This window comes from Pieris brassicae, chromosome 1 (assembly GCF_905147105.1).
Source record: "Pieris brassicae chromosome 1, ilPieBrab1.1, whole genome shotgun sequence".
NCBI classification, from domain to species: Eukaryota; Metazoa; Arthropoda; class Insecta; order Lepidoptera; family Pieridae; genus Pieris; species Pieris brassicae.
In genome coordinates this window covers 15,108,965-15,128,391 of record NC_059665.1, presented here as the reverse complement: position 1 = coordinate 15,128,391, position 19,427 = coordinate 15,108,965, and the positions used below count along the sequence as shown (strand labels likewise).

The 19,427-nt window shown below is 32.6% G+C and overlaps 2 protein-coding genes across 2 annotated transcripts in view; one reads left to right on the top strand and one right to left on the bottom strand.

The window, feature by feature from the left end:
• LOC123709298 (paired box protein Pax-6-like) overlaps positions 1 to 13,708 on the bottom strand; it is a 35,977-nt gene extending 22,269 nt beyond the window's left edge. Inside the window, exons 1-4 of the mRNA XM_045660519.1 lie at positions 13,623 to 13,708; positions 12,988 to 13,108; positions 11,829 to 11,955; positions 9,617 to 9,797 (exon numbers count right to left, since the gene is read on the bottom strand). Of these exons, the coding sequence (XP_045516475.1) occupies positions 9,617 to 9,797; positions 11,829 to 11,955; positions 12,988 to 13,075 (396 nt within the window). The 5' untranslated portion in view covers positions 13,076 to 13,108; positions 13,623 to 13,708. The remainder of the gene's footprint in view (positions 1 to 9,616; positions 9,798 to 11,828; positions 11,956 to 12,987; positions 13,109 to 13,622) is intronic.
• Positions 13,709 to 14,124: 416 nt separating this feature from the next.
• Positions 14,125 to 17,323, top strand: LOC123715763. Its single transcript, XM_045671037.1, has 3 exons — positions 14,125 to 14,394; positions 14,775 to 16,264; positions 16,736 to 17,323. Exons 1-3 carry the CDS (start codon positions 14,256 to 14,258, stop codon positions 16,763 to 16,765), a joined length of 1,659 nt encoding a protein of 552 aa, XP_045526993.1. The 5' UTR covers positions 14,125 to 14,255; the 3' UTR covers positions 16,766 to 17,323.
• The last annotated feature ends 2,104 nt before the right edge of the window (positions 17,324 to 19,427 follow it).

Sequence of the window (19,427 nt, the reverse complement as noted above, 5' to 3'; positions counted from 1 at the left end):
CAAACCTTTAACACTAGCAGCATTTCCTAGCTGTATTGCGATACTTATGCGTTGAGCAATAAAGCACCAGCTCTAGGATTTATATATTTTTGGGATATTTTGAGGAATAGCTGTTAATTGTTTCAAAAATATCCAATCTAAAAATTAAATATTTATTTGTATAATTTTAAAAATAAATGATAATGTAATGTCTAATTCAGTAATATAAAATTTTACTAAAGGCTATCGTAAACCAGACAATAGCCACACTGCGGCTGCGCCATCGCTATAATTACGTACAACTGACACTCCATAATCACCGAATCAGATGCAAAAAAACTCATAAATATTCATTTACGCATATCTCGATACTGTTATTACATTTAATATCCCCCCATCGAACAACGACAACGTTTAGGCGCTGCACGCTGCATAAAATTATAATAAATAAAGAAAGAACTATAAATTATTGCTAGTGCGAAAGAGAGGGAAGTGGTCAGTGTTGCCACATTCGTAAATCGCAAGGTGACAATGACATGTCATTTGGGGGCATCCGTGTTATGGGGTAGTAATAAGTCATAACTCATGTTAACTCGAGGAGGGGTATTGTAATGACTATGAATTCTGATTTAGATCGAAACCTATTATTGTTGGGTGACGACGCTGTCAACGCTTTCTTAGGGGAGTTGATGTGATCTGTGAAATTATTGTAAAATGACTGTAAATTTCACTAAATTGTCGGGGAACATGTGGAGAAAAAATTGCGGGTCGAAAAACGTTTGGTGTTCTTGCCTTTCCAGATAGACAAGTTAAGCCGTATTTTATCAGACATTAAGAAGGCATGACGTCCCTTAATCCCCAAATTGCATTTTTTCAAATAAGCCTACTATGTTATTATTACATTTATATATTCGACTATACTAAGACATACTAATGCATTGAATAAATCACGCACTAACCACAAACAAAACAATGGTCTTCAGAATGTTTCAGGTCATGTATTATTTGAGCTAGCCTTGATTTCAGCGAAAACAACTGTCGTAAAGGAAAATTAAAATCATGGACTCAATTAATATTTATCCTAATCCCGCGCAGTTGAGACAATCATTTTTTTTAATCTTTATAATAGCTTTTACGGGCCAATTTTCATAATGGCCACCAGATGATTTTATTCATAATGTTGGCAACATTAGAATACCAAAAAGCTCGCATACCATAAACAAACATTCTCATGTGCAAACAATGCTCTGTGGTCAGTGAATGGCGTGCTAGGAATGCTAAACTGATTCGGTAATGAATGGTTGGTTGCGTTTGCCTGCCAGCTTTGTACTGCATATTAGCTTATTGATTTGTATCATCTGCTATCGAATTCCGCTTACAAATGTAAATGTTCGCAGTAATAGTTTCTAGTGCGCATCAGACACATCGTTCGTAGATTTTTTTACATATTGCGAAAATCTCTATGAAATGTGTATTTAAAACCATTTTTATTAAGGAATTTTTTAAATCTTTTATTTTATTTTTACACACCGTTTTTCCCAATGGGGTAGGCAAAACCCACAGATCTTCAGGTGCCACGGTCCCGACATACGTCTCTCGCTTCATCCACTTTCATGACACTCACCATGCATGCTCTAGTAACTACTGCATTTAGGTGTTTACGACAAGACCTATGCAACCACTATTACTCATGCTATCACGCACCCCACACATACTTCTTAATGCTATAATTTCTACGGCATTTACTCTTATTCTTTCTCTGCCAAAACATTCACGACCCTATGTTTATGTTGGGATAAGCACTCCCGTATGTACGTCTAGTGCAACGCTCCATTTACTCCATTTTCAGTGTCATACTTTGAATCCGGATTTTAATTGCTGTGTAAGTATAATCTACCAATATAATATTGATATTCTATGGTTCGATTACTATAACCGCCCTTATTACCGAATACTTGCGTATTTACAGCTTACATTATAGCTTTGACGTTTGAAAATTCAATAGCATTACCGTAATATCTATCTATTTGAAATCTGTAAATACAATAATTTTATGTTTATTTAGTATTGGTTTTTGAACATAAACGTTCAATTGAATTTAAATTAGGAATACACACTTGTGCTCAAGTCAAACTCGTTATACAGATAATATCTGTGATTTAACATACTTCCAACGGCCATTAACTAATATGAATATAGGAATATTGTAAAAGGGGGACTCATCAAGCGAAGAGAAGTGGGATTAAAATTAAACCCGCGTAAAACGTACAGCATATGCCAATACGAGACTGAGGGCCGCACCCCAGCGCTAAACAAGATTTTATTCTCCTTAAAAAATACAAATAAACCATGCTTTTTGAATCGCTGATTGCGAGCAAATAGTAAAAATTCAATTGCAGATTTCAGATTTCTTGTGTTAACGTCGTAAGGCAGTACTAACAACTTATGTAAAGTTATTATTAGATTAAGCCATTGTTCTTGTAGCATATCTGCATAAAATGTATTAGAGCAATTTGTGGAGCAAACTGTCTTGATAGTTGCGTACCTTTATGTAAGAAGCTCAAAATTTTATCTCTTCCCTGTATTTATATTTTAGAAATGTCAAGGATTCGTGCATAGAAACATACATATTTTTAAGTCGAATGTAGAAGTTGACGTAAGAAGTAGACATTCGGAGAAATCGGCTGTGCTAAAAATCAACCTGGAACTGTTTAGGAAAAACACCTTTTGTATGGCAATTAAGGTTTACTACTACTACTTTTGGAAAAAAAAATATAATTTAATAAATGATTATTTGCGTGAGACACTGTAGTTGATATAATTTTAATAAGGTATATTTATTTGTAAATCATGGTTCACTAATCACGTATAGGTAGATTTAGATGGTCTTATAGGATTAAGACGAAGAATAACACTTATAAATTTGGAATCTCAGAATGCAAATTTTATTTGCGACCACATGAATTTTCTCATCATGTTACCATTAAAATGCCAAATGTTCTATGTTAATATTGTGTAAAATTAATTTAATGTTTACGCATAGAAAAGACTTTCATAAATATTAGAAATGAAAACATACTTAAAAATAAAAACCGAAAAATGTCTTATACATAAGATATTCTCAGAATTTCTATTAAATTAAACGAGATAATAGGAAGCAAATTAAATTCCCCAGCATAGGGTAATGTTTATCAAAGAAAGCCTAAGAGGCTGATTATGACTGTTTGGTGGTAGTCCGTTTGATGTGCAGTGAAGCGGTCACGCCCGAAGAATGCCTTGAACGGTGCCTACTCGGTATACTTATGTAAATATTGGAGCTTGTGAGTTAACCTACTATAGTCTACGGATTTGCTTATACTATGAACTTTCAATTTTTAATCACATCATAGTTTTTTAACGGTAATATTATTTATATTTGCAACACAAGCATATAGTATTCACAATTTTCTACATCTATCTAGTAATAATAACAATTAAGAAAAAGAAAAAATTTAATTGCTAACTATTTTAATTACAATAAAAATGTTAATAAAGGGGTCATTGATCCGTAGCGTTTAATAAAATATACAAGTCTATGAAGTTTATAAATAAATCTTACATCGATTGCGTATCTAAAAATGTATTGAATAAGTTTCCATTTATAGATTATATGAGCAGTACACAGATACAGTCTAGACAGTATTGTATTTTGGTTGACTTTTAAAATGCAATAACATTGTTTTAATTAAGTTGAAGAATATTTTTATTAGTAAAACCTTGCCTTTCTAAACTATACATATGAACGTAAATAAAGAATATATAAACCTTCTAAATTAACTTTAACTGCTAAATCAAGGGCGTACAACAGACAAAAGAATCTAGCAATATACTATCAGTCATTCATTTTAATATACACGCTTACGATTTCGATATTTTGTCCATAAAGATTAATTACTTAATTCCTATATCATTACTGTATAATATATTAAGTTTATTGTAAAGATTTATTTACAGCCCCTAAACTAATAAACATTTCGTTATAATACCCCAATATGTAGCTCAAGTTGATGGTAATCTCCTATTTTATCTTATCAAGTATCTGTTGATCGTACGTGGGGTGTGTGTATGGATAGAAAGTTATGTTACATCAAAATAGATGTAGGTCAATATTGTATAGACGCTCTACGCTTTTCGTAGCACTAACCGTAGCAAGCATAATCAATTTGGAAGATCTTAATGTTTATGTTATATAATTCATATTTGTTGAATTAAAATGCAAATAAAACCATTGCTATATATACCTTCTGGGAGTGTTTATACATACTCACGGGTCGAGTAAGGACACTTCAGTTTAGACAAAATAAAGTATATTTAATGCGCTTGCGAGATAAAGGTAGGTTAAGGTTTAAAAGTTTTTTATTGTCAGTCAAACAGCAATTGCATAAATTACTAGACCGATAACGATACAGTGCTTTGTGGTATGAGCGCAAATATAGTAATTGAGTGATTTGCTGTCTGTACACGCGGTATAACAAGTGTGGCACTCGACTGGAGTGGACTCAGGCTGGATATTAGGCTAATATACGCAATCCGTTCTTATTCATTCGTGAGAGAGAGTGCCTTGTTAACGGTATACGTTACATAATAAGTTAAGCATAGTAACATATATAAAAAAAAATTACAATATTAAAAATTAATAAGCCTTATTTTTTTTAAATTATATTGTAATCAAGCGTCATTAATCATTAATAAATAAACAAATTTGAGGGTCAGTACAATGTATACTGTTTACTTATACATAGTTACAATGTCTGAAGAGCTCCTATTTAAAAAAAAAACACTTATGTTTCGTAACAAGTTACGTGAAGTTCTTATCAATCGTTAGTTACAGTAAAAGTTGTAGTTAAAATCGATTCACTTTTAGTTCTTTGTTGACCCGAATTCAAACGCAAAAATCGATTCAATATTTTAACATTATTGCACAAGTCGATAGTAATAAGAGGGGAAATAAAAAAAATTGCTCGTCGCACGTGTTCGTAGTCCGTACTTAACTCGCTTCGGTTGACACCCTCGAAGTGATGTGTTTTGAAAAGTACAAATATTACACCTAAATAGTGTTAGAATACATACACATCATATTTGAAAATTTTACTTACGATTCAAGCTTATTAGTTTATTTTTAAGTGTGGTGATTATCGTTGGAAAACTATCACAGAGTATAGCCAGTCGCACGTACTGTCAGAATTTAAATTAGTATTTTTCTATTAGCAAATAATTTATGTATGAGAGTAGATACTCTAATAAATAAATATATTTCTCTATTACCTAAATCCGAAAAATAAAACACAAACTTAGGGTACTATTTGAAAATCAACTCACTTCATACAAAGAAGTATATAGGTCCACAGGCGTTGTTAAAAGAAGCACAGTTGTATGGAGCGAGTTGCTTTACACGGTCGCAAAAAAAATTGTTTTAGTGAAATTGTAATTTATGTTACAGTTCTAATTCAATTTAAATTGTTATTAATATTCTTGGTCAACCGCATTAATTAGGCTGAAGCATGATATTATACATAATGGGTCATACAACGATTTTATATAGTCTTTGTTGAAACCCTTAAGCCATAATTTAGGAACACAATTTACGTAGGTATTTGAGCATATCAAAGAACACTTTCACTGACTATTTTTGTATATTTTTGCTCAAAGCTGAACATATAGAAAAAATAAAATAAAGCTTTATCTCGATTTAATCTTTAATAACCCGTAATAAAAAGAAAATCTAATAGAAATCAATAGCCATTGTAGGCGGGGTTGAGGCACGCTTCGTCTCGGCTTATTGCACTCAAAACTTGTAATTAACTGGGGCTGAATTGTATGGTATTGATGACACCTTAGCCTGTGCGTTTAATGAAATTACATGCCTTTATATCGTTGATATTAAATTGAATTTACTCGGGTAGGACCGGCGCTACGAATTTATAAGTTACTGGGCATTGTTATACATTTATATTATATATTATAAGGCTGAGTTTATTAGTTAATCTCAGAAATAACCCGTTCTAATTGAATACAATTGTTATGAATACTCCGGAATATAACGAAATCTTAACAAATAGCTTTGTATTTTTGTAAAAGTTTTCTTGACGAGTGTTTAAATATAATGCTGTATTGAGACAGGCTTATGTCTACCTCGCATAAGTATCTTACTTAAGGGATGATCAGTTAAAATAAATACTAGTTGGCCTATCTGTTAGTTTGTGATAGCATTTATACATATAAGTTACGAATACCTAATTCGGACGTAAGTACAAATTTCACTTTTTAAAAGGAAAAACCAATTTAAATGTATCAGAAGGTATACAAACAGCCTGAAGACAAAGATGTCAAAAACAGTTAAATAAACAATTGTTTCATATATTTATTTGCAACTCCAATATAAGCCTTAAATCCCACGAATTGTGGTATTAATTTCTCTCTGACGCATCTCTTTAACCGATTTATAATACACGTCAATCTATTTTGGACTGTATTAATGACGTATACGGCATGTTTTTCGTCTGTGCAATGGCAGTAAATTTTTAAAATAATACATTGGAAATTGTGCGTTGTTGTTTTGTATTAAAGTGTATTATTCTTCCGTTGTATTTTTGGGTAGGGTGGGGTATAGCGGACCTCATGCGAGTCGCGTGTGCGGCACGCGTTTTCTACGGTAATCTTCTTTGGCTCTCTTTGTTACAATTTGTTGCCGCGATATCCCAACCCCCGTGAGATCGCCATCTCAGATATGATACGTAATGATATTTTAAATCAGTGTTCTGAGCTACTCAGCGGAACAATCTGGCCTTAATATCGTCGTATACTGTGTATTTTCTGTTTGTAATGGTTTAAGCTGTTTCAGAGCTTAAGAAAAACACTTTTTGACGGAGTTATTTACATCGTACGTCATCACGGTGACTATAAGTTTTAATAATAATACATAGCTTTAATCCGTTCAAAAAGTGTTTTTCTTAATGTGTAAAAGCTATTTTAACAAAAGACAATACTATATTTCAGAGCTGTTTTATAACTACCTAAACCTACAGAAATTGATGTAGTGTTTTCTTAGTTAATATACAAATATTAGTTCTACCTAAAATCTATATTGAAATAAATGTATTGTAAAATACACTTTAAAATATAATACCAAAAACAAATTTGTGTTAATCATGGTATCATATAAATTGAATGTACAAAAAATGACACATCGGTCGTTGACAGTAACGTGACAAGAAAATATCGCGATACAATAAAATAAAGTTGTCATCCCCAACGAAAGTGCCGGGAGCGTGCTAAATGCATTAATTTGGCCTGGATTTAGTGGCCCGGAAGTGATTTGCTACGGGAACGCATGCTCAGACACGATATGACCCTATGACATCCCTGACGACAATTGACCCTCTCACCGCATATTTTTATTGTTAATTAAAATCGTACTGTAACATTATGGATATTAATCACACATTTGAACGGCAAAACGCATCGTTTAGGGCTGTGTATTTAACAAGGTTGAGTGGTTTCGCTTTTTTAGTTAAGGGTCGTTAGTATAAAGGTTTAACTAAAGTTCCGATCTTGTATATTACTAAGCTAAACGAAGCTATTCAAATGATATTGTAGTGGTTTAAAATTAATTTCAACATGTAAATTATTCGTTACGTTAAAAATCAGTGCGCAAGTTCGTGTGAAAATTATTGCATAAATTTCCTTCATTATTACATTATTTACAAAATTAGAACGGACGTCATTATAAATGGATCTCATGACGTTAATATATTCAACCTTTAAACACCCTTAAGCATAGATACGTAAACACGACAACCCTGTGCTCGATAAATACGACTAGAGTATGCATAATATTATCTACCTGTTTATAGACACCTAAGAGCCCTTCCTCCCCCTGATAACTTAAAGACTTTATCCCCTATACAGGAATTTTTACGGCAACAAAAGCCTTCATATTTTCTTTATTCGGCACCGTGTCAAAATCGCCCGCTCTCCCCATCCATTGAAAAAGATGCTCAACTCTTTCGCACCTATTACGGTATCCTATGTTCATCTCGTTTTACAGATACCTTCCATTTGGGGGTTTTATGTTTTTCTCGATATTCTTGGCGGAGGTCGTAATGCTTCTTTTTCTCGGAACGTCAACGACAGGATGATGGCGGGTTTTATTAATTAATTTATGTTAAGTATTCACAAGTATTCCGAGGGGTGTTTAGGAATTTACCCGTTGCTTAAATTTGACTTAATGACTGTTTTCACATCTTAATCTTTCTTTTTTCGGCTCGCTTGTTTTTAGGAGATCATAAAAGAGTGAAACCTGTACTTAAATATAAGTGGTACTTGAAGCGTTAGTGTTGTGTTTATGGAAAAATCAGCTTGCGTGGATTCTATCTAACACTAAGTAAAAGTATGTATATATAACGTTTATATGAAAAGTTAACGATATACACAAAACAGCTATAGCATTTGTGGTACTTGTAAAGTTAAAATACAGTTGGAAAGGTATAGATAAATACAAATTTAATATGAAATTGACCTTTATTTAAAAAACTTAATTTTCTGATGTACAGGTACTCCCTACCTCCATAGTCTACTATTCATAACTACAACGCACACATAGATAAAATATTACAGCATGATACAGTGTGTTCCTTTTGTGCAAAGTATAAACTTGAACTTCTAGGATTTCATTCGATTGAAATTATTTTGTATGGTTTAAAAGTAGGTACTCGCTATTTAAGTTTTTTTTAATACCTCAATATTTCGTTTTGTTACCAATCCATGTATTATTTTGTCTATTAGGAATCTTTTTGTTTGTTACAGTTTAACAGAGGTATTTGCGTTTTAATATTTATTTATTAACATTTCCTACAAGTATATATAGACTTAATAAATATATAGACAAAATAAATAGGCGGGTGACTGGAGGCCATATCGCTCTCGAGCGATCTCCTCCAGGCAACCCACGACTTAAACAGTCAATAATGTGGTATTAGACTGTATCAAAGTAGATAGCACGATCCTGAGTTTTCCCGTGGAAACTAAAATGTGTTTGACGGTGATGCTATATGACTTTTGTTGCCAACAGGATTTGAAACCAAAAACGTAAGTCGGATTGAACCACCTATATGTGAGCCATCTAAAGGCTGTCCCAGAAGGGAGCCTTATTCAAAAAAGGGAAAGACGAAGAAAAAAGTTATAACGTCATATTGTTTTGCTACGGGGTGGATGGAGTGGGGTTTGTGGGGGCGATAAGGCGTTATGCCAGTACGATTTTATATCGCACTGAAATTATAGAGATTTTAAATGCCTGGCTGAAGCCCGTGTCTTTGTCGGCAGAACAAGGATATAGCCTCTGTTATAAATTTCTTAAATTAATCTGAATCGAACTATCATGATGACATATTCATAATTATTTTTAGAAAATGGATGTAAACTAATCGTAATTGCTACGAATTGATTATAACATAAAATTATATCATAGTCTTCGTAAATTCTTCATAAGTTCTCGAAGAAAGGTACAAGAATACCTGAGATAAAAAATATGTTTTATGGATAAGAGAACAGTTCAATAAATCTCTTTACAAAAATCAGTTCTAATAAAAAATTTACTTACACTAGGTATATTATCCGAAGAACAGACTCCTTCGCTGAGCAAGCGGTCTCTGATCTCCCATGCGAAGATTGAGGGGCATTCTCGTTTGTACTGCGCTATCTTGCTTACAACCTCCGCTGTTGCTACGCGTGGCTTTGAACCCCCGATCGCTCGAGGTCGAATCGACCCCGTCTCGTAATATCTAAAAAAATATGTTAACACTAATAATATTTAACCTTTACTGTAAATCTTCGAGATTATTATATATTTGTCTTATATGAGCAGTACGACTCATGTCACCCATGAGGTCATACATTCGATCCCAGGCTGTACACCAATGGACTTTCATTCTATGTGCGCATTTTACAATCGCTCGAACAGTGAAGGAAAACATCGTGAGGTAACCGGCTTGCCATAGACCCAAGAAGTCAATGGCGTGTGTCAGGCACTGGATGCTGATCACCTACTTACTTATTATACTGACAAGTGATGATGAAACAGAAATCTGAGGCCCAGACCTAAAAAGTTTGTAGTGCCACTGATTTATTTACTTTTATTTATATCGTTGTTTTGTATGTCAATAAAACGGGACAACCGTATGTCGCAAATATTTAACGCACTATAATAGAAATACGAAAGTAGAAAGTGAATATTTTTTGTTACTAGTCTCAACCATAAATAGAATTAGTAAGATATATAATGTATCAACGGGTTATAAACATGAAAACAGGTTCTGTCTGTTAGTCAGCGAGCAAGCTTTTAGCTTAAGTTTAAATAAGGTTTTTAAAAATATCCAAAATAAGAACTTAGTTAGATGTAGTGTCTGGTATCGTATTAAATGTTAATATATATTATTTTTCACATTATACGCCAGGATCACATTTACAATGTTTGATTTCATGTATTCGAGTACAATTGTTTTAATTTACAAAAGCTTGTCACAGGACACTGATACATAAAGATAAAGAACTGGTTTGTGTAAACTTATTTTATATTGATTTAAAGTTCCATTTTTTATATTGTTGATGTAAAAAGTTACATGTTTTTAAACAAGTTTGGCATTTAAAACATAGATAGTAATATCCTAAAGACTAAATATTTATAACTGCCTTAATATTTAATTCCAATAAGTAATTATTTTCTTGTCATTCGTTCTAAAAAAAGGTCCCTTTGTTAATAAATGTTAATAAAAACTTTTTGTTGAGATACCTAAAGTTGCTGTTGTTCAAACGTTACTGTGTTCAACCGCATTATAAGAATATTCCATGTGTCATGAAAATAGATAGTCTCATGTTACATGGTCTCAACCGGGTTAAATAGAGCCTTGGGAGTCTCGAATGTTTTGGTACATTTTAGTCCCATATAGCAATTTTAAAGTGTGCAACTTAATACTTGTTCGTAGACGAACCTTAAAAGTTAAACCCTATTAGTGTTTTTTTAATTCGTTGAATTTGGACGTGTTTTGGACGCTATTGTTTTAGTTGATAGACGACTTTAACTGTACTTAATATTACCGAAAGAACTATATTAATCACACATATCTATTGACTATGTTATGAAATAAATAAATCTTTTGAAAAAGGACTAAAAAATCAGCTCTGTATTATGTAGAATGAATCGCTTTAAAAACTAGGACCTTTTGTTAATTAAGAAGAAATGTTTAGTTATGCATAAAAGGCTGATTATATCTCATGAAATAGCGACGTATATTTTGAAATATTTTAATTGCATTCACCTAAAGAAACTTTTTATACAGGTTTTAACCCTGACGTTACGATGCGGTCGCAACTATGATACTGCGGTTACGGCTAGTTAGACCTGGTATTGATTACTGGCAACATTTTTCGGATAACTGGGTGTAGTGTTACAAGAGATCTATGCTAATTGTGGTTTGGTCTTGATATATTACGATTTATTGAACCATTTGTCATTTTGATTACTTCAAGGTGCCTGTGGTGTGAATTTGTAATTTCATACAAAATAGCTACTAAAACTTACTGAACACTTTTTAGATGACTCGGGGATAAGTTTGACGGCAAACTCTAACTTAGTAAAGAATGAAGCAAAAATTAGAGAAGACTACTCGTAACTGAACCCTCACCTGGAATTCTCCGGAACCACGAATGCAAAACTGCCAAGCAACTCTGTCCCCGAGATGTTATAAGTTCTAATTTACTTCATCATTCATGTATGTTCTAAGTATGAAACGCAACAGCCATGAAGTTACACGCACCTGCCGAGTATCTTGGACACGCAGCCGTTGGAGACCTGCAGTATCCGGCTGATGTCGCAGGGCCTCGCGCCGGAGTGCGCCAACTCAACGATCTTCTGCCGCGTGGAGTCAGGTAGCGGTCTGCCTCCTACAAACACCCCGCCGAGCTGGTTAACACCGCTGTGACCTGTCCATCACAAGCCTGCTTACTCTAATTAATCACGCCACGTCACAGACTTATGCAACAGGTGTCTACACAGCAGTATATTATAGTTATTATTTTTTATAGTATCAGGCAATAAAAAATAACAACCTAATAAAATATGGTTTTGTCTTCATTTTAGCCGACATTGGCAGTTCAATATAAAAGCATTTTGTTTAAACCAAAACTTATTTATCTAAATTCTTTTTATTAATCGGTTTAATGTACGCTCTAGACTAAAAAGACGGCCTGTGATGTTTTTTTTTATATATAGCAAGTTAGCCACGGCCATCTCCATACTAGTATATGACATAGTCATCTAATAAAAAGTATAATAATCACTATTTCATATATACCTACTTGTTTCTTTGTAGTACGAGACTGGTTTTTAGTACCTTTAGCTTTAAAGTATATATTTTAGCATTAATGATGTACCTTGCAAGTATATTTCAATTATCGCGTTATCTTATGGTTATTTAATTAAAATATATATTACAATTTTATTATTATTAAAATAATTTATTTAAATTTGAATGAACATGGAAATCTAATCAAATAGTTTGCTTTGATAAGTGTATCGGAGGTAGCTCTAAAGCATTTGTACTACCCTATATACAATAAACAAAAGCAAAATAATTAAAAACTTGTAACAATAATAAATACGGTATACTATAAAATTAAAAGCAAAAGTTTTAATACATTAAATACCTTTTGCAATATTCTAAAGTACCAAAAAACCTATAAGACTTATCGTCGATATGTCTATGCAAATCTAACCGACTAAACTCCTTTTTTTAATGATAGGTATTATTTATTAGTAACATTATATGTAATACAATTTTCAACAACATTCTAATAAAAATCGTGGTCTAAAATATATGGCAATTACGATGAACATAAAATTCACAAAAAGAAAACCAGAGCTACCCAACATCTAAGCTAATAGTAGTAAACAATGGTGGTCACCATTACCTTTACCTTTGTGCGCCAGATCGTCCATCCGATCCAGAAGGTTGGTATCGGGAGGCCAAGGGGAGATTGGCGTTATTTGCTGCGCCGGCAGCATTGTGTACACTCCGTATTCTTCTATGATGATGCCCTGTACATATGACGTATACTTAATGGTAGGTATAATCTAGGTAAACACTTAAGAATAAATTGTAGATAGTAATAGCTATACTAGTTACTGCTATTGCGTAATAACTGACAACAAAAACTAACAGCTACTTCGAGCAGTGTTGGCCTAGTGACTTCAGGGTACCAGTCTCATCCCTGAAGGTTCGAATTGCACCAATGGACTTTCTATATGCACATTTAACACTCCCTAGACTCCCTAGAGCGATTAAGTGAAAAACTTATCGTTCTCAAAACTGTACACTGTCATAAGAGAGGTGCTGGACAGAAACCGGTTGAAACAGATAGTTCCCTCCAGATGCTTCATTGCTGACCACGACGCTCAGACATGAGTTTCCAATTAAAGAGAGAGTTATTTGAAATTATAAAATATTGATCACCAACTTGGCTATTAGAAAAAACAAATTATTACGAAACACATACAGTAACCCTGAACTAAAAAAGGTTATAAAGCCTTCTTTTTATAAATAAGTACATACTAAGAAGCAAGAATATTATTCCATTTTAGTATATCTGATTCAATACAGATCCGTTCTTCCGAACTTGGGTGATTCGTAATATTTGCGTAAGGTTTATCATTTATAATTTAATACGTTCAGATGTACGTATTTTTTTATAACTGACTAAAATTTTATGTTATTCATGTATTTATTAGAGAATTATACAAGTATTGATAGGTTTGTTTATAAATTTATAAACCTAAAATGAAAGTTATATCTTTCGGGTATTTTGATAATAAAAAAATGTTACGACAAACTTCGTACTTCCTTATCTTAAGGCCCAGGAGTTACGCGGAAACATTACTGTACACTGAAATTGTAAATATAGTTGGAGTTGTTCAAATTCGATTAATAATAGACACCTAGAATCTCCATAGAGCATAGAGGAAAAAAACATAAACATGTCATTGTGACAGGTATCAGTTGATTGGACATTAAATGACAATATTTATCATAGCGAAATTTCTATCTGTCTGTCAAGAATTCTAAGTTATATTCTCTTATAAAATAATGCTATTGGAAAAATTTACGATAGTGAAATTAAAATCCATCCATGCATTCAACTAGAAACTCACAAATTATTAAAAAATGTAGTTTGTGAGAACAGATGAAATGGATTTAGTAAATAGGATTAATATTGTATTGATTTTATTAGTTTTTAAAGAAATTATTGGTTCTAATGAAGCGCAAGGTCTATCGGATACCATAATTAACGAGTTATATAAAAAATACAAGGAAGCATGTACACGAGGTATTTTTTACATAATATTATGAAATCGCAAATAAGGCAAATTCCGGACACATTCCTATATCTGTTTCATTGATGTTTGAATCATAAATTAACTAGGGCGATGGTAATAAATAAAATCATTTGGACGTAAAGTAAAATCCTTTATGGAGATTGTTAGGCCACACGTTGGCCTCATTATACCTACGATACGTACTTTACGATAAATAGATATGTTATTTTTCAAAGAACGCTTTACATATTCAATAACTGTCATCGAATCACGACTGTTCAACAATGGAACTTTCCATATTTTTTTTATTGAAGATAATGATGCAATCTGAGGCCATTGAGATTATAACACCACTGGATTATTATTAGGATCCTTAAAAAATCTTTTACAGATGGAGATTTCGTCATACTAAGACGTCAATTCGATCAGAATCAACTATTTGAAATACACGTTAAAAAGTTAAAAGAAGTGAATGGATACAAACTGCATAATCTAATGATCAAAGGGAAAGTAAGGTCTGGGAGTCCCTTTATTTACATAAATAATCCAGTTGAATCAAAAATGCCTAACGCCTATTTGACTTTGGAAGAATTTAAGGAGGCATTAACTAAGAGGGTTCAGAAGCATAAAAAAACAACATTGAATTTTATTGACGTATTTTTCACAACTAAAAAACCTAAGATTCACTTTCACATGAACTCTTCAACAATATTAAAGAATGCAACAAATGTTGTGAAGGACACAAAGAATTTAATAAGGCCATCCTTAAAATCATCATTTAAAGAGGAAAATGTTAGCAATTCAATTACTTCAACTAAACCCGCAACGCCTGAGAAGTTGTTGGAAACTACAAATATTTTGAACTCTTCTACAACTGCAAATAAACCAGATTCGTCTACGGACGAAACAACCAAAAGTACTTTAAAAACGAGTGTTACAACAGTAAAAATAGAAGATTTAATGTTTTTGCGAACATTACCAATGAACTACACTTATACTGAAATAGAAAATTATAGCAATATGTCTGTAAGTTCAAAGGCATACAAAAACAACACTGTAATCCCTATAAATATGACTACTCCAATCATAGAGGCACAAATAAATGATACAAAACATAAAAATGTTTCACACCTACTCAAAGAACAGCAGAAATTAAACAAAAATGTTGTAAAATCAGTTGGTTCTGTACCGATTAATACAACAAACCTTAAAGACAAGGGAGTTATGAGTTATTCTAATAAGACAAATGAAAAGCAAATGAAAGATGTAGTAAATATGACAAAAGACTATCCCAGTACGAAAATTGAAAGAAATGGAACCTATAACCTCAATGTCACTATTTTAACAAGTCCAGAGATAGATACAAAATCATTACCGAGTGCAAGTTCTATCATAAATTCAACGAGTGCAAGTAAACTTCCTAATGTCACTGTTACACATAATATGCCATTATTATTTGATACACATAAATCAAACGATATAACAATAGAAGTTCTTAGTACAAATTACACTCAAGTATTTCAAAACCATAGAGACCTGACTACCGAACAAACAATAATAACAAAACTATTGAAACCTAAGATAAATAACGAAAATAACACAGAAAATACAAAAATAGATACATTCATCACAGTTGCGACTAAAGGAATTACAAAAGTAATAAATGAAAGTATTACTTTTACTAACGACGCTACAGAATTGACTGCGAAAAGCAGTAATTTAATTACGTCCACAAACACGAGTACTACGGAAACCTCAAAGAGGGTACCGAAACGAAAAGTCACCACAGAAACTTCTACTATAAGAACGCCGTGGCGTAGGAGAACGTCAATGAGGTCTACCACAAAAAGTACGACCAACACCAAAAGGTCAACGTTGGGAGTAAGTTACTTTTTAATTACAGTATTAGTTTGTGTCCGTCGGGCTTGAGTTAAAGTCTATATTAAAAAACTATGATTAGCGGGTTTATTATAATGCTTTTTTATTGAAATAATATCACAAACATTTAGAATCCTTTACCGAGGAAAATAAGCAATGCATTTCTTTGTTAAGAAACGTTTAGTTAATATCATAATCCTTACGAAGTTTCATGCAATTTGTGGTCTTTAATAAGATATATATCAAAGAAAAATAAGTTATAGGTACAATATAATGGGATCTCAGATAATACATTTACATTTTTGGATACGGATTTGTTAAATAAGTTCTTATGTAGCATAGACATATACCTAATTTATTAAGCAAGCACGTTTATATAAAGTTATTTTTTATACTTATAACATGAAACAATAATTGCTAAAATATTAATATTTTGTTTTTTTATTAAATAAGTGAATCTCTTTTATTTTTCAGAGACCACTGGTGTTTATGGGAGGGCCCTGATTTAGAGAAGTATTACATGATTATTTATGTTCTTACCTTATAGAACTTTGAGAGAAAAAAATCCTAGTTATTGCCCTTGCAATAACTGTTGTAATTTTTAACTGCTATACATTTCACTATAAGCAACACTAAAACCGGGCGTATCAAAATCGTGTTCCCGCCAAACAAATGTTAAAGTGTCAAACGCGCGAACATTGTACTTCTGCTACAGAATAAAGGCGGCACTTCACTGATTACAAAACACAATCTCACGTGGAACTATGACCCTGCCGTCCGCTTATACCTTTATAGAAATGAAGGGCTGATGTTGAGATAGCTCTATTTGGTGGAGCCATAAGTGAAAGAGACGACAGCACTCCTTTAACTCCTATTGTCGAGCGCTCAGTACTTAGACTGCTCACTTGCGCGAAAAGGACGCTTGTATTTTTAGAAGGTTTCTGTTTTATTTGCGCCCCGCCCATTTCTCTTTTATTCCCAAGTGGTGGGGCGAAGTTGGACAGTTTTAAATTATCTATTATAATAAAATTATTTTGTGAAATAAGGGGTTGGTTTTGTTAATGACGTGTTTCATTTGCGTAGTCGTCTTTATCGCCAGGTTTAATTTCAATAAAATCAATAGATTGGACTTGATTATAACCTCGAATATCTGAAGTTTTACATAGCTTTAGCAATATTGTAAGACTGATCATTAGAAATATATTAAACACCTAAAAATCTATCAATCCCACAACAATTTTAGTAATTTCAAAAAATCTATATAAAAATCGGTAATAAATGCATACATCTTCCAGAAATTTAAGATATCAGTAAATATTATGCATAATAATATTATAACAGCAATAATCCCGGAACACCGTAGCAAAGAGAAAAAAATACTAATCTTAGTTCAGATTATGAATATCGCAAAATTGAACTTTTCTGTTAAGCAAATAAGATAGGATTTCCTTTGTCTAATTAAATAAAATGGTCTGTCAACATCTGTGGTCGCATTTTGGTTTATCTCCCCCGCATAACCGTTAGTCACACAAATATTATCTGTGACCAATAGCACGTGAGCTCGGACGATTTTCAGCCAATCAAGCGGTTGAAATTTTTGGCGTCAAACGCTTCCCTTTTGTTTTCTTTTGAAATTGGAATTTACGTTTTGGCAACGGTATTCTGATGCACTTTGTGCAATGCAAAAGTGCCGAACTTTAAAACGCCAGGAAACTGAATTAACAGTTACGACTTAGTTTATTTACAGTACTTAGTTGTCTAAGAACAACTTCCAATAATCAACGATAATCATACGTTGTATTTATTAATTATTTAATTAGTAAAAATATTATCGTATTCAAAAAATAAAAATCAATAAAAATATATTTCAATAATAAAGGCATGGGGCACTTTTCCGAGTCGGTTTCGTTATTAAAAAATCTATAGGTCATCAAAATACATACTTAGAATAATAAATTGTATGACCATTATTTTGAAAACCTCACTTCTTGCATTGCACCACCACCTCCTCGCCTTCCACTTAAAAAACGTTTCTGCTTAACTTGATTAGATACTAAATCTAGCCGCTAAACAGAGTAGACAACGTATACAGAAATTTGTTACGGACCAAATTGGTCACAAATCTGAAATTATTTTAATTCATTCGTTGTAAAATTGTCAATCGAAATTAATTGAGTGTAATAATAGGTCTGCGAATGTTGCTTAAGTGATATTTAAGTTTATAATTCGAAACGATTGAAAAACATATAACAAGAATCCTAAATGATTTCATTCTTTTAAATTTTTTTAACTTGACTGTCATATATCTATTTATGACAGCCAAATAACTGTAGTATGAGGTCCGATTTCTTTGGTCTGTTTTAAATTTTTGGTATTAAGTTTTGACATAAATATAATAATATATAATGCACCGGGTTATCTACTTTTATTTATTTTTCCTTTAAGTCAAATAGGCAGTTCCTACCAGTACCTACCAGTACTCTGTATCTAAATAGCAATATTACCTCCAGAACACCCCGTCATGGCTTAATTTTAAATGTGGTTTAACGTCTATTTAATCACTTGGATCTTATCTTCGGTCTCCCAGCATGTACTTTTATAGTATAAAGACTTTTTATTTAATAAATAGGCTGATAGGAAGTGAAAACCTTCCGCCAGTTAACTCGCGGATATGATTTCGTCACTTTGATGTATAAACGTAACATTTATTACTAACGAAACAGCAACACACAATAATAATCCAAAAAGAAAAATAACGTTTTTTTTAAAAGTAATAAGCTACATTTTAAGTGTGTAATATGTGTGTGTTGTGGTTGTAACTGGCCCTCAGCATTATGCTGTGGAGCAGACGTGTTCCACGTGATATTATTCCAACATTTCGTCGCTCTATATTTAAAATTATCACGAAATGATGCCGTAGGATGCTGGGGAATGGCGAGTTCCTGAGTACAACTCCTAACTTTGTTCCCGGTGACATTTCTCCGCCTGAGGATCTTTTTGTATAGATATTCAGCTTGTTAATTTATACTAAGTACATCAAATAACAAACTCGCATAAAATAGGAAGGAATATATATAACATCAAAGTCGTTATTTTCTCGCGATGAACAGGGTTGATTATAATATATATACCAGTACATAACTTTACATGATGAATGAATTATCTC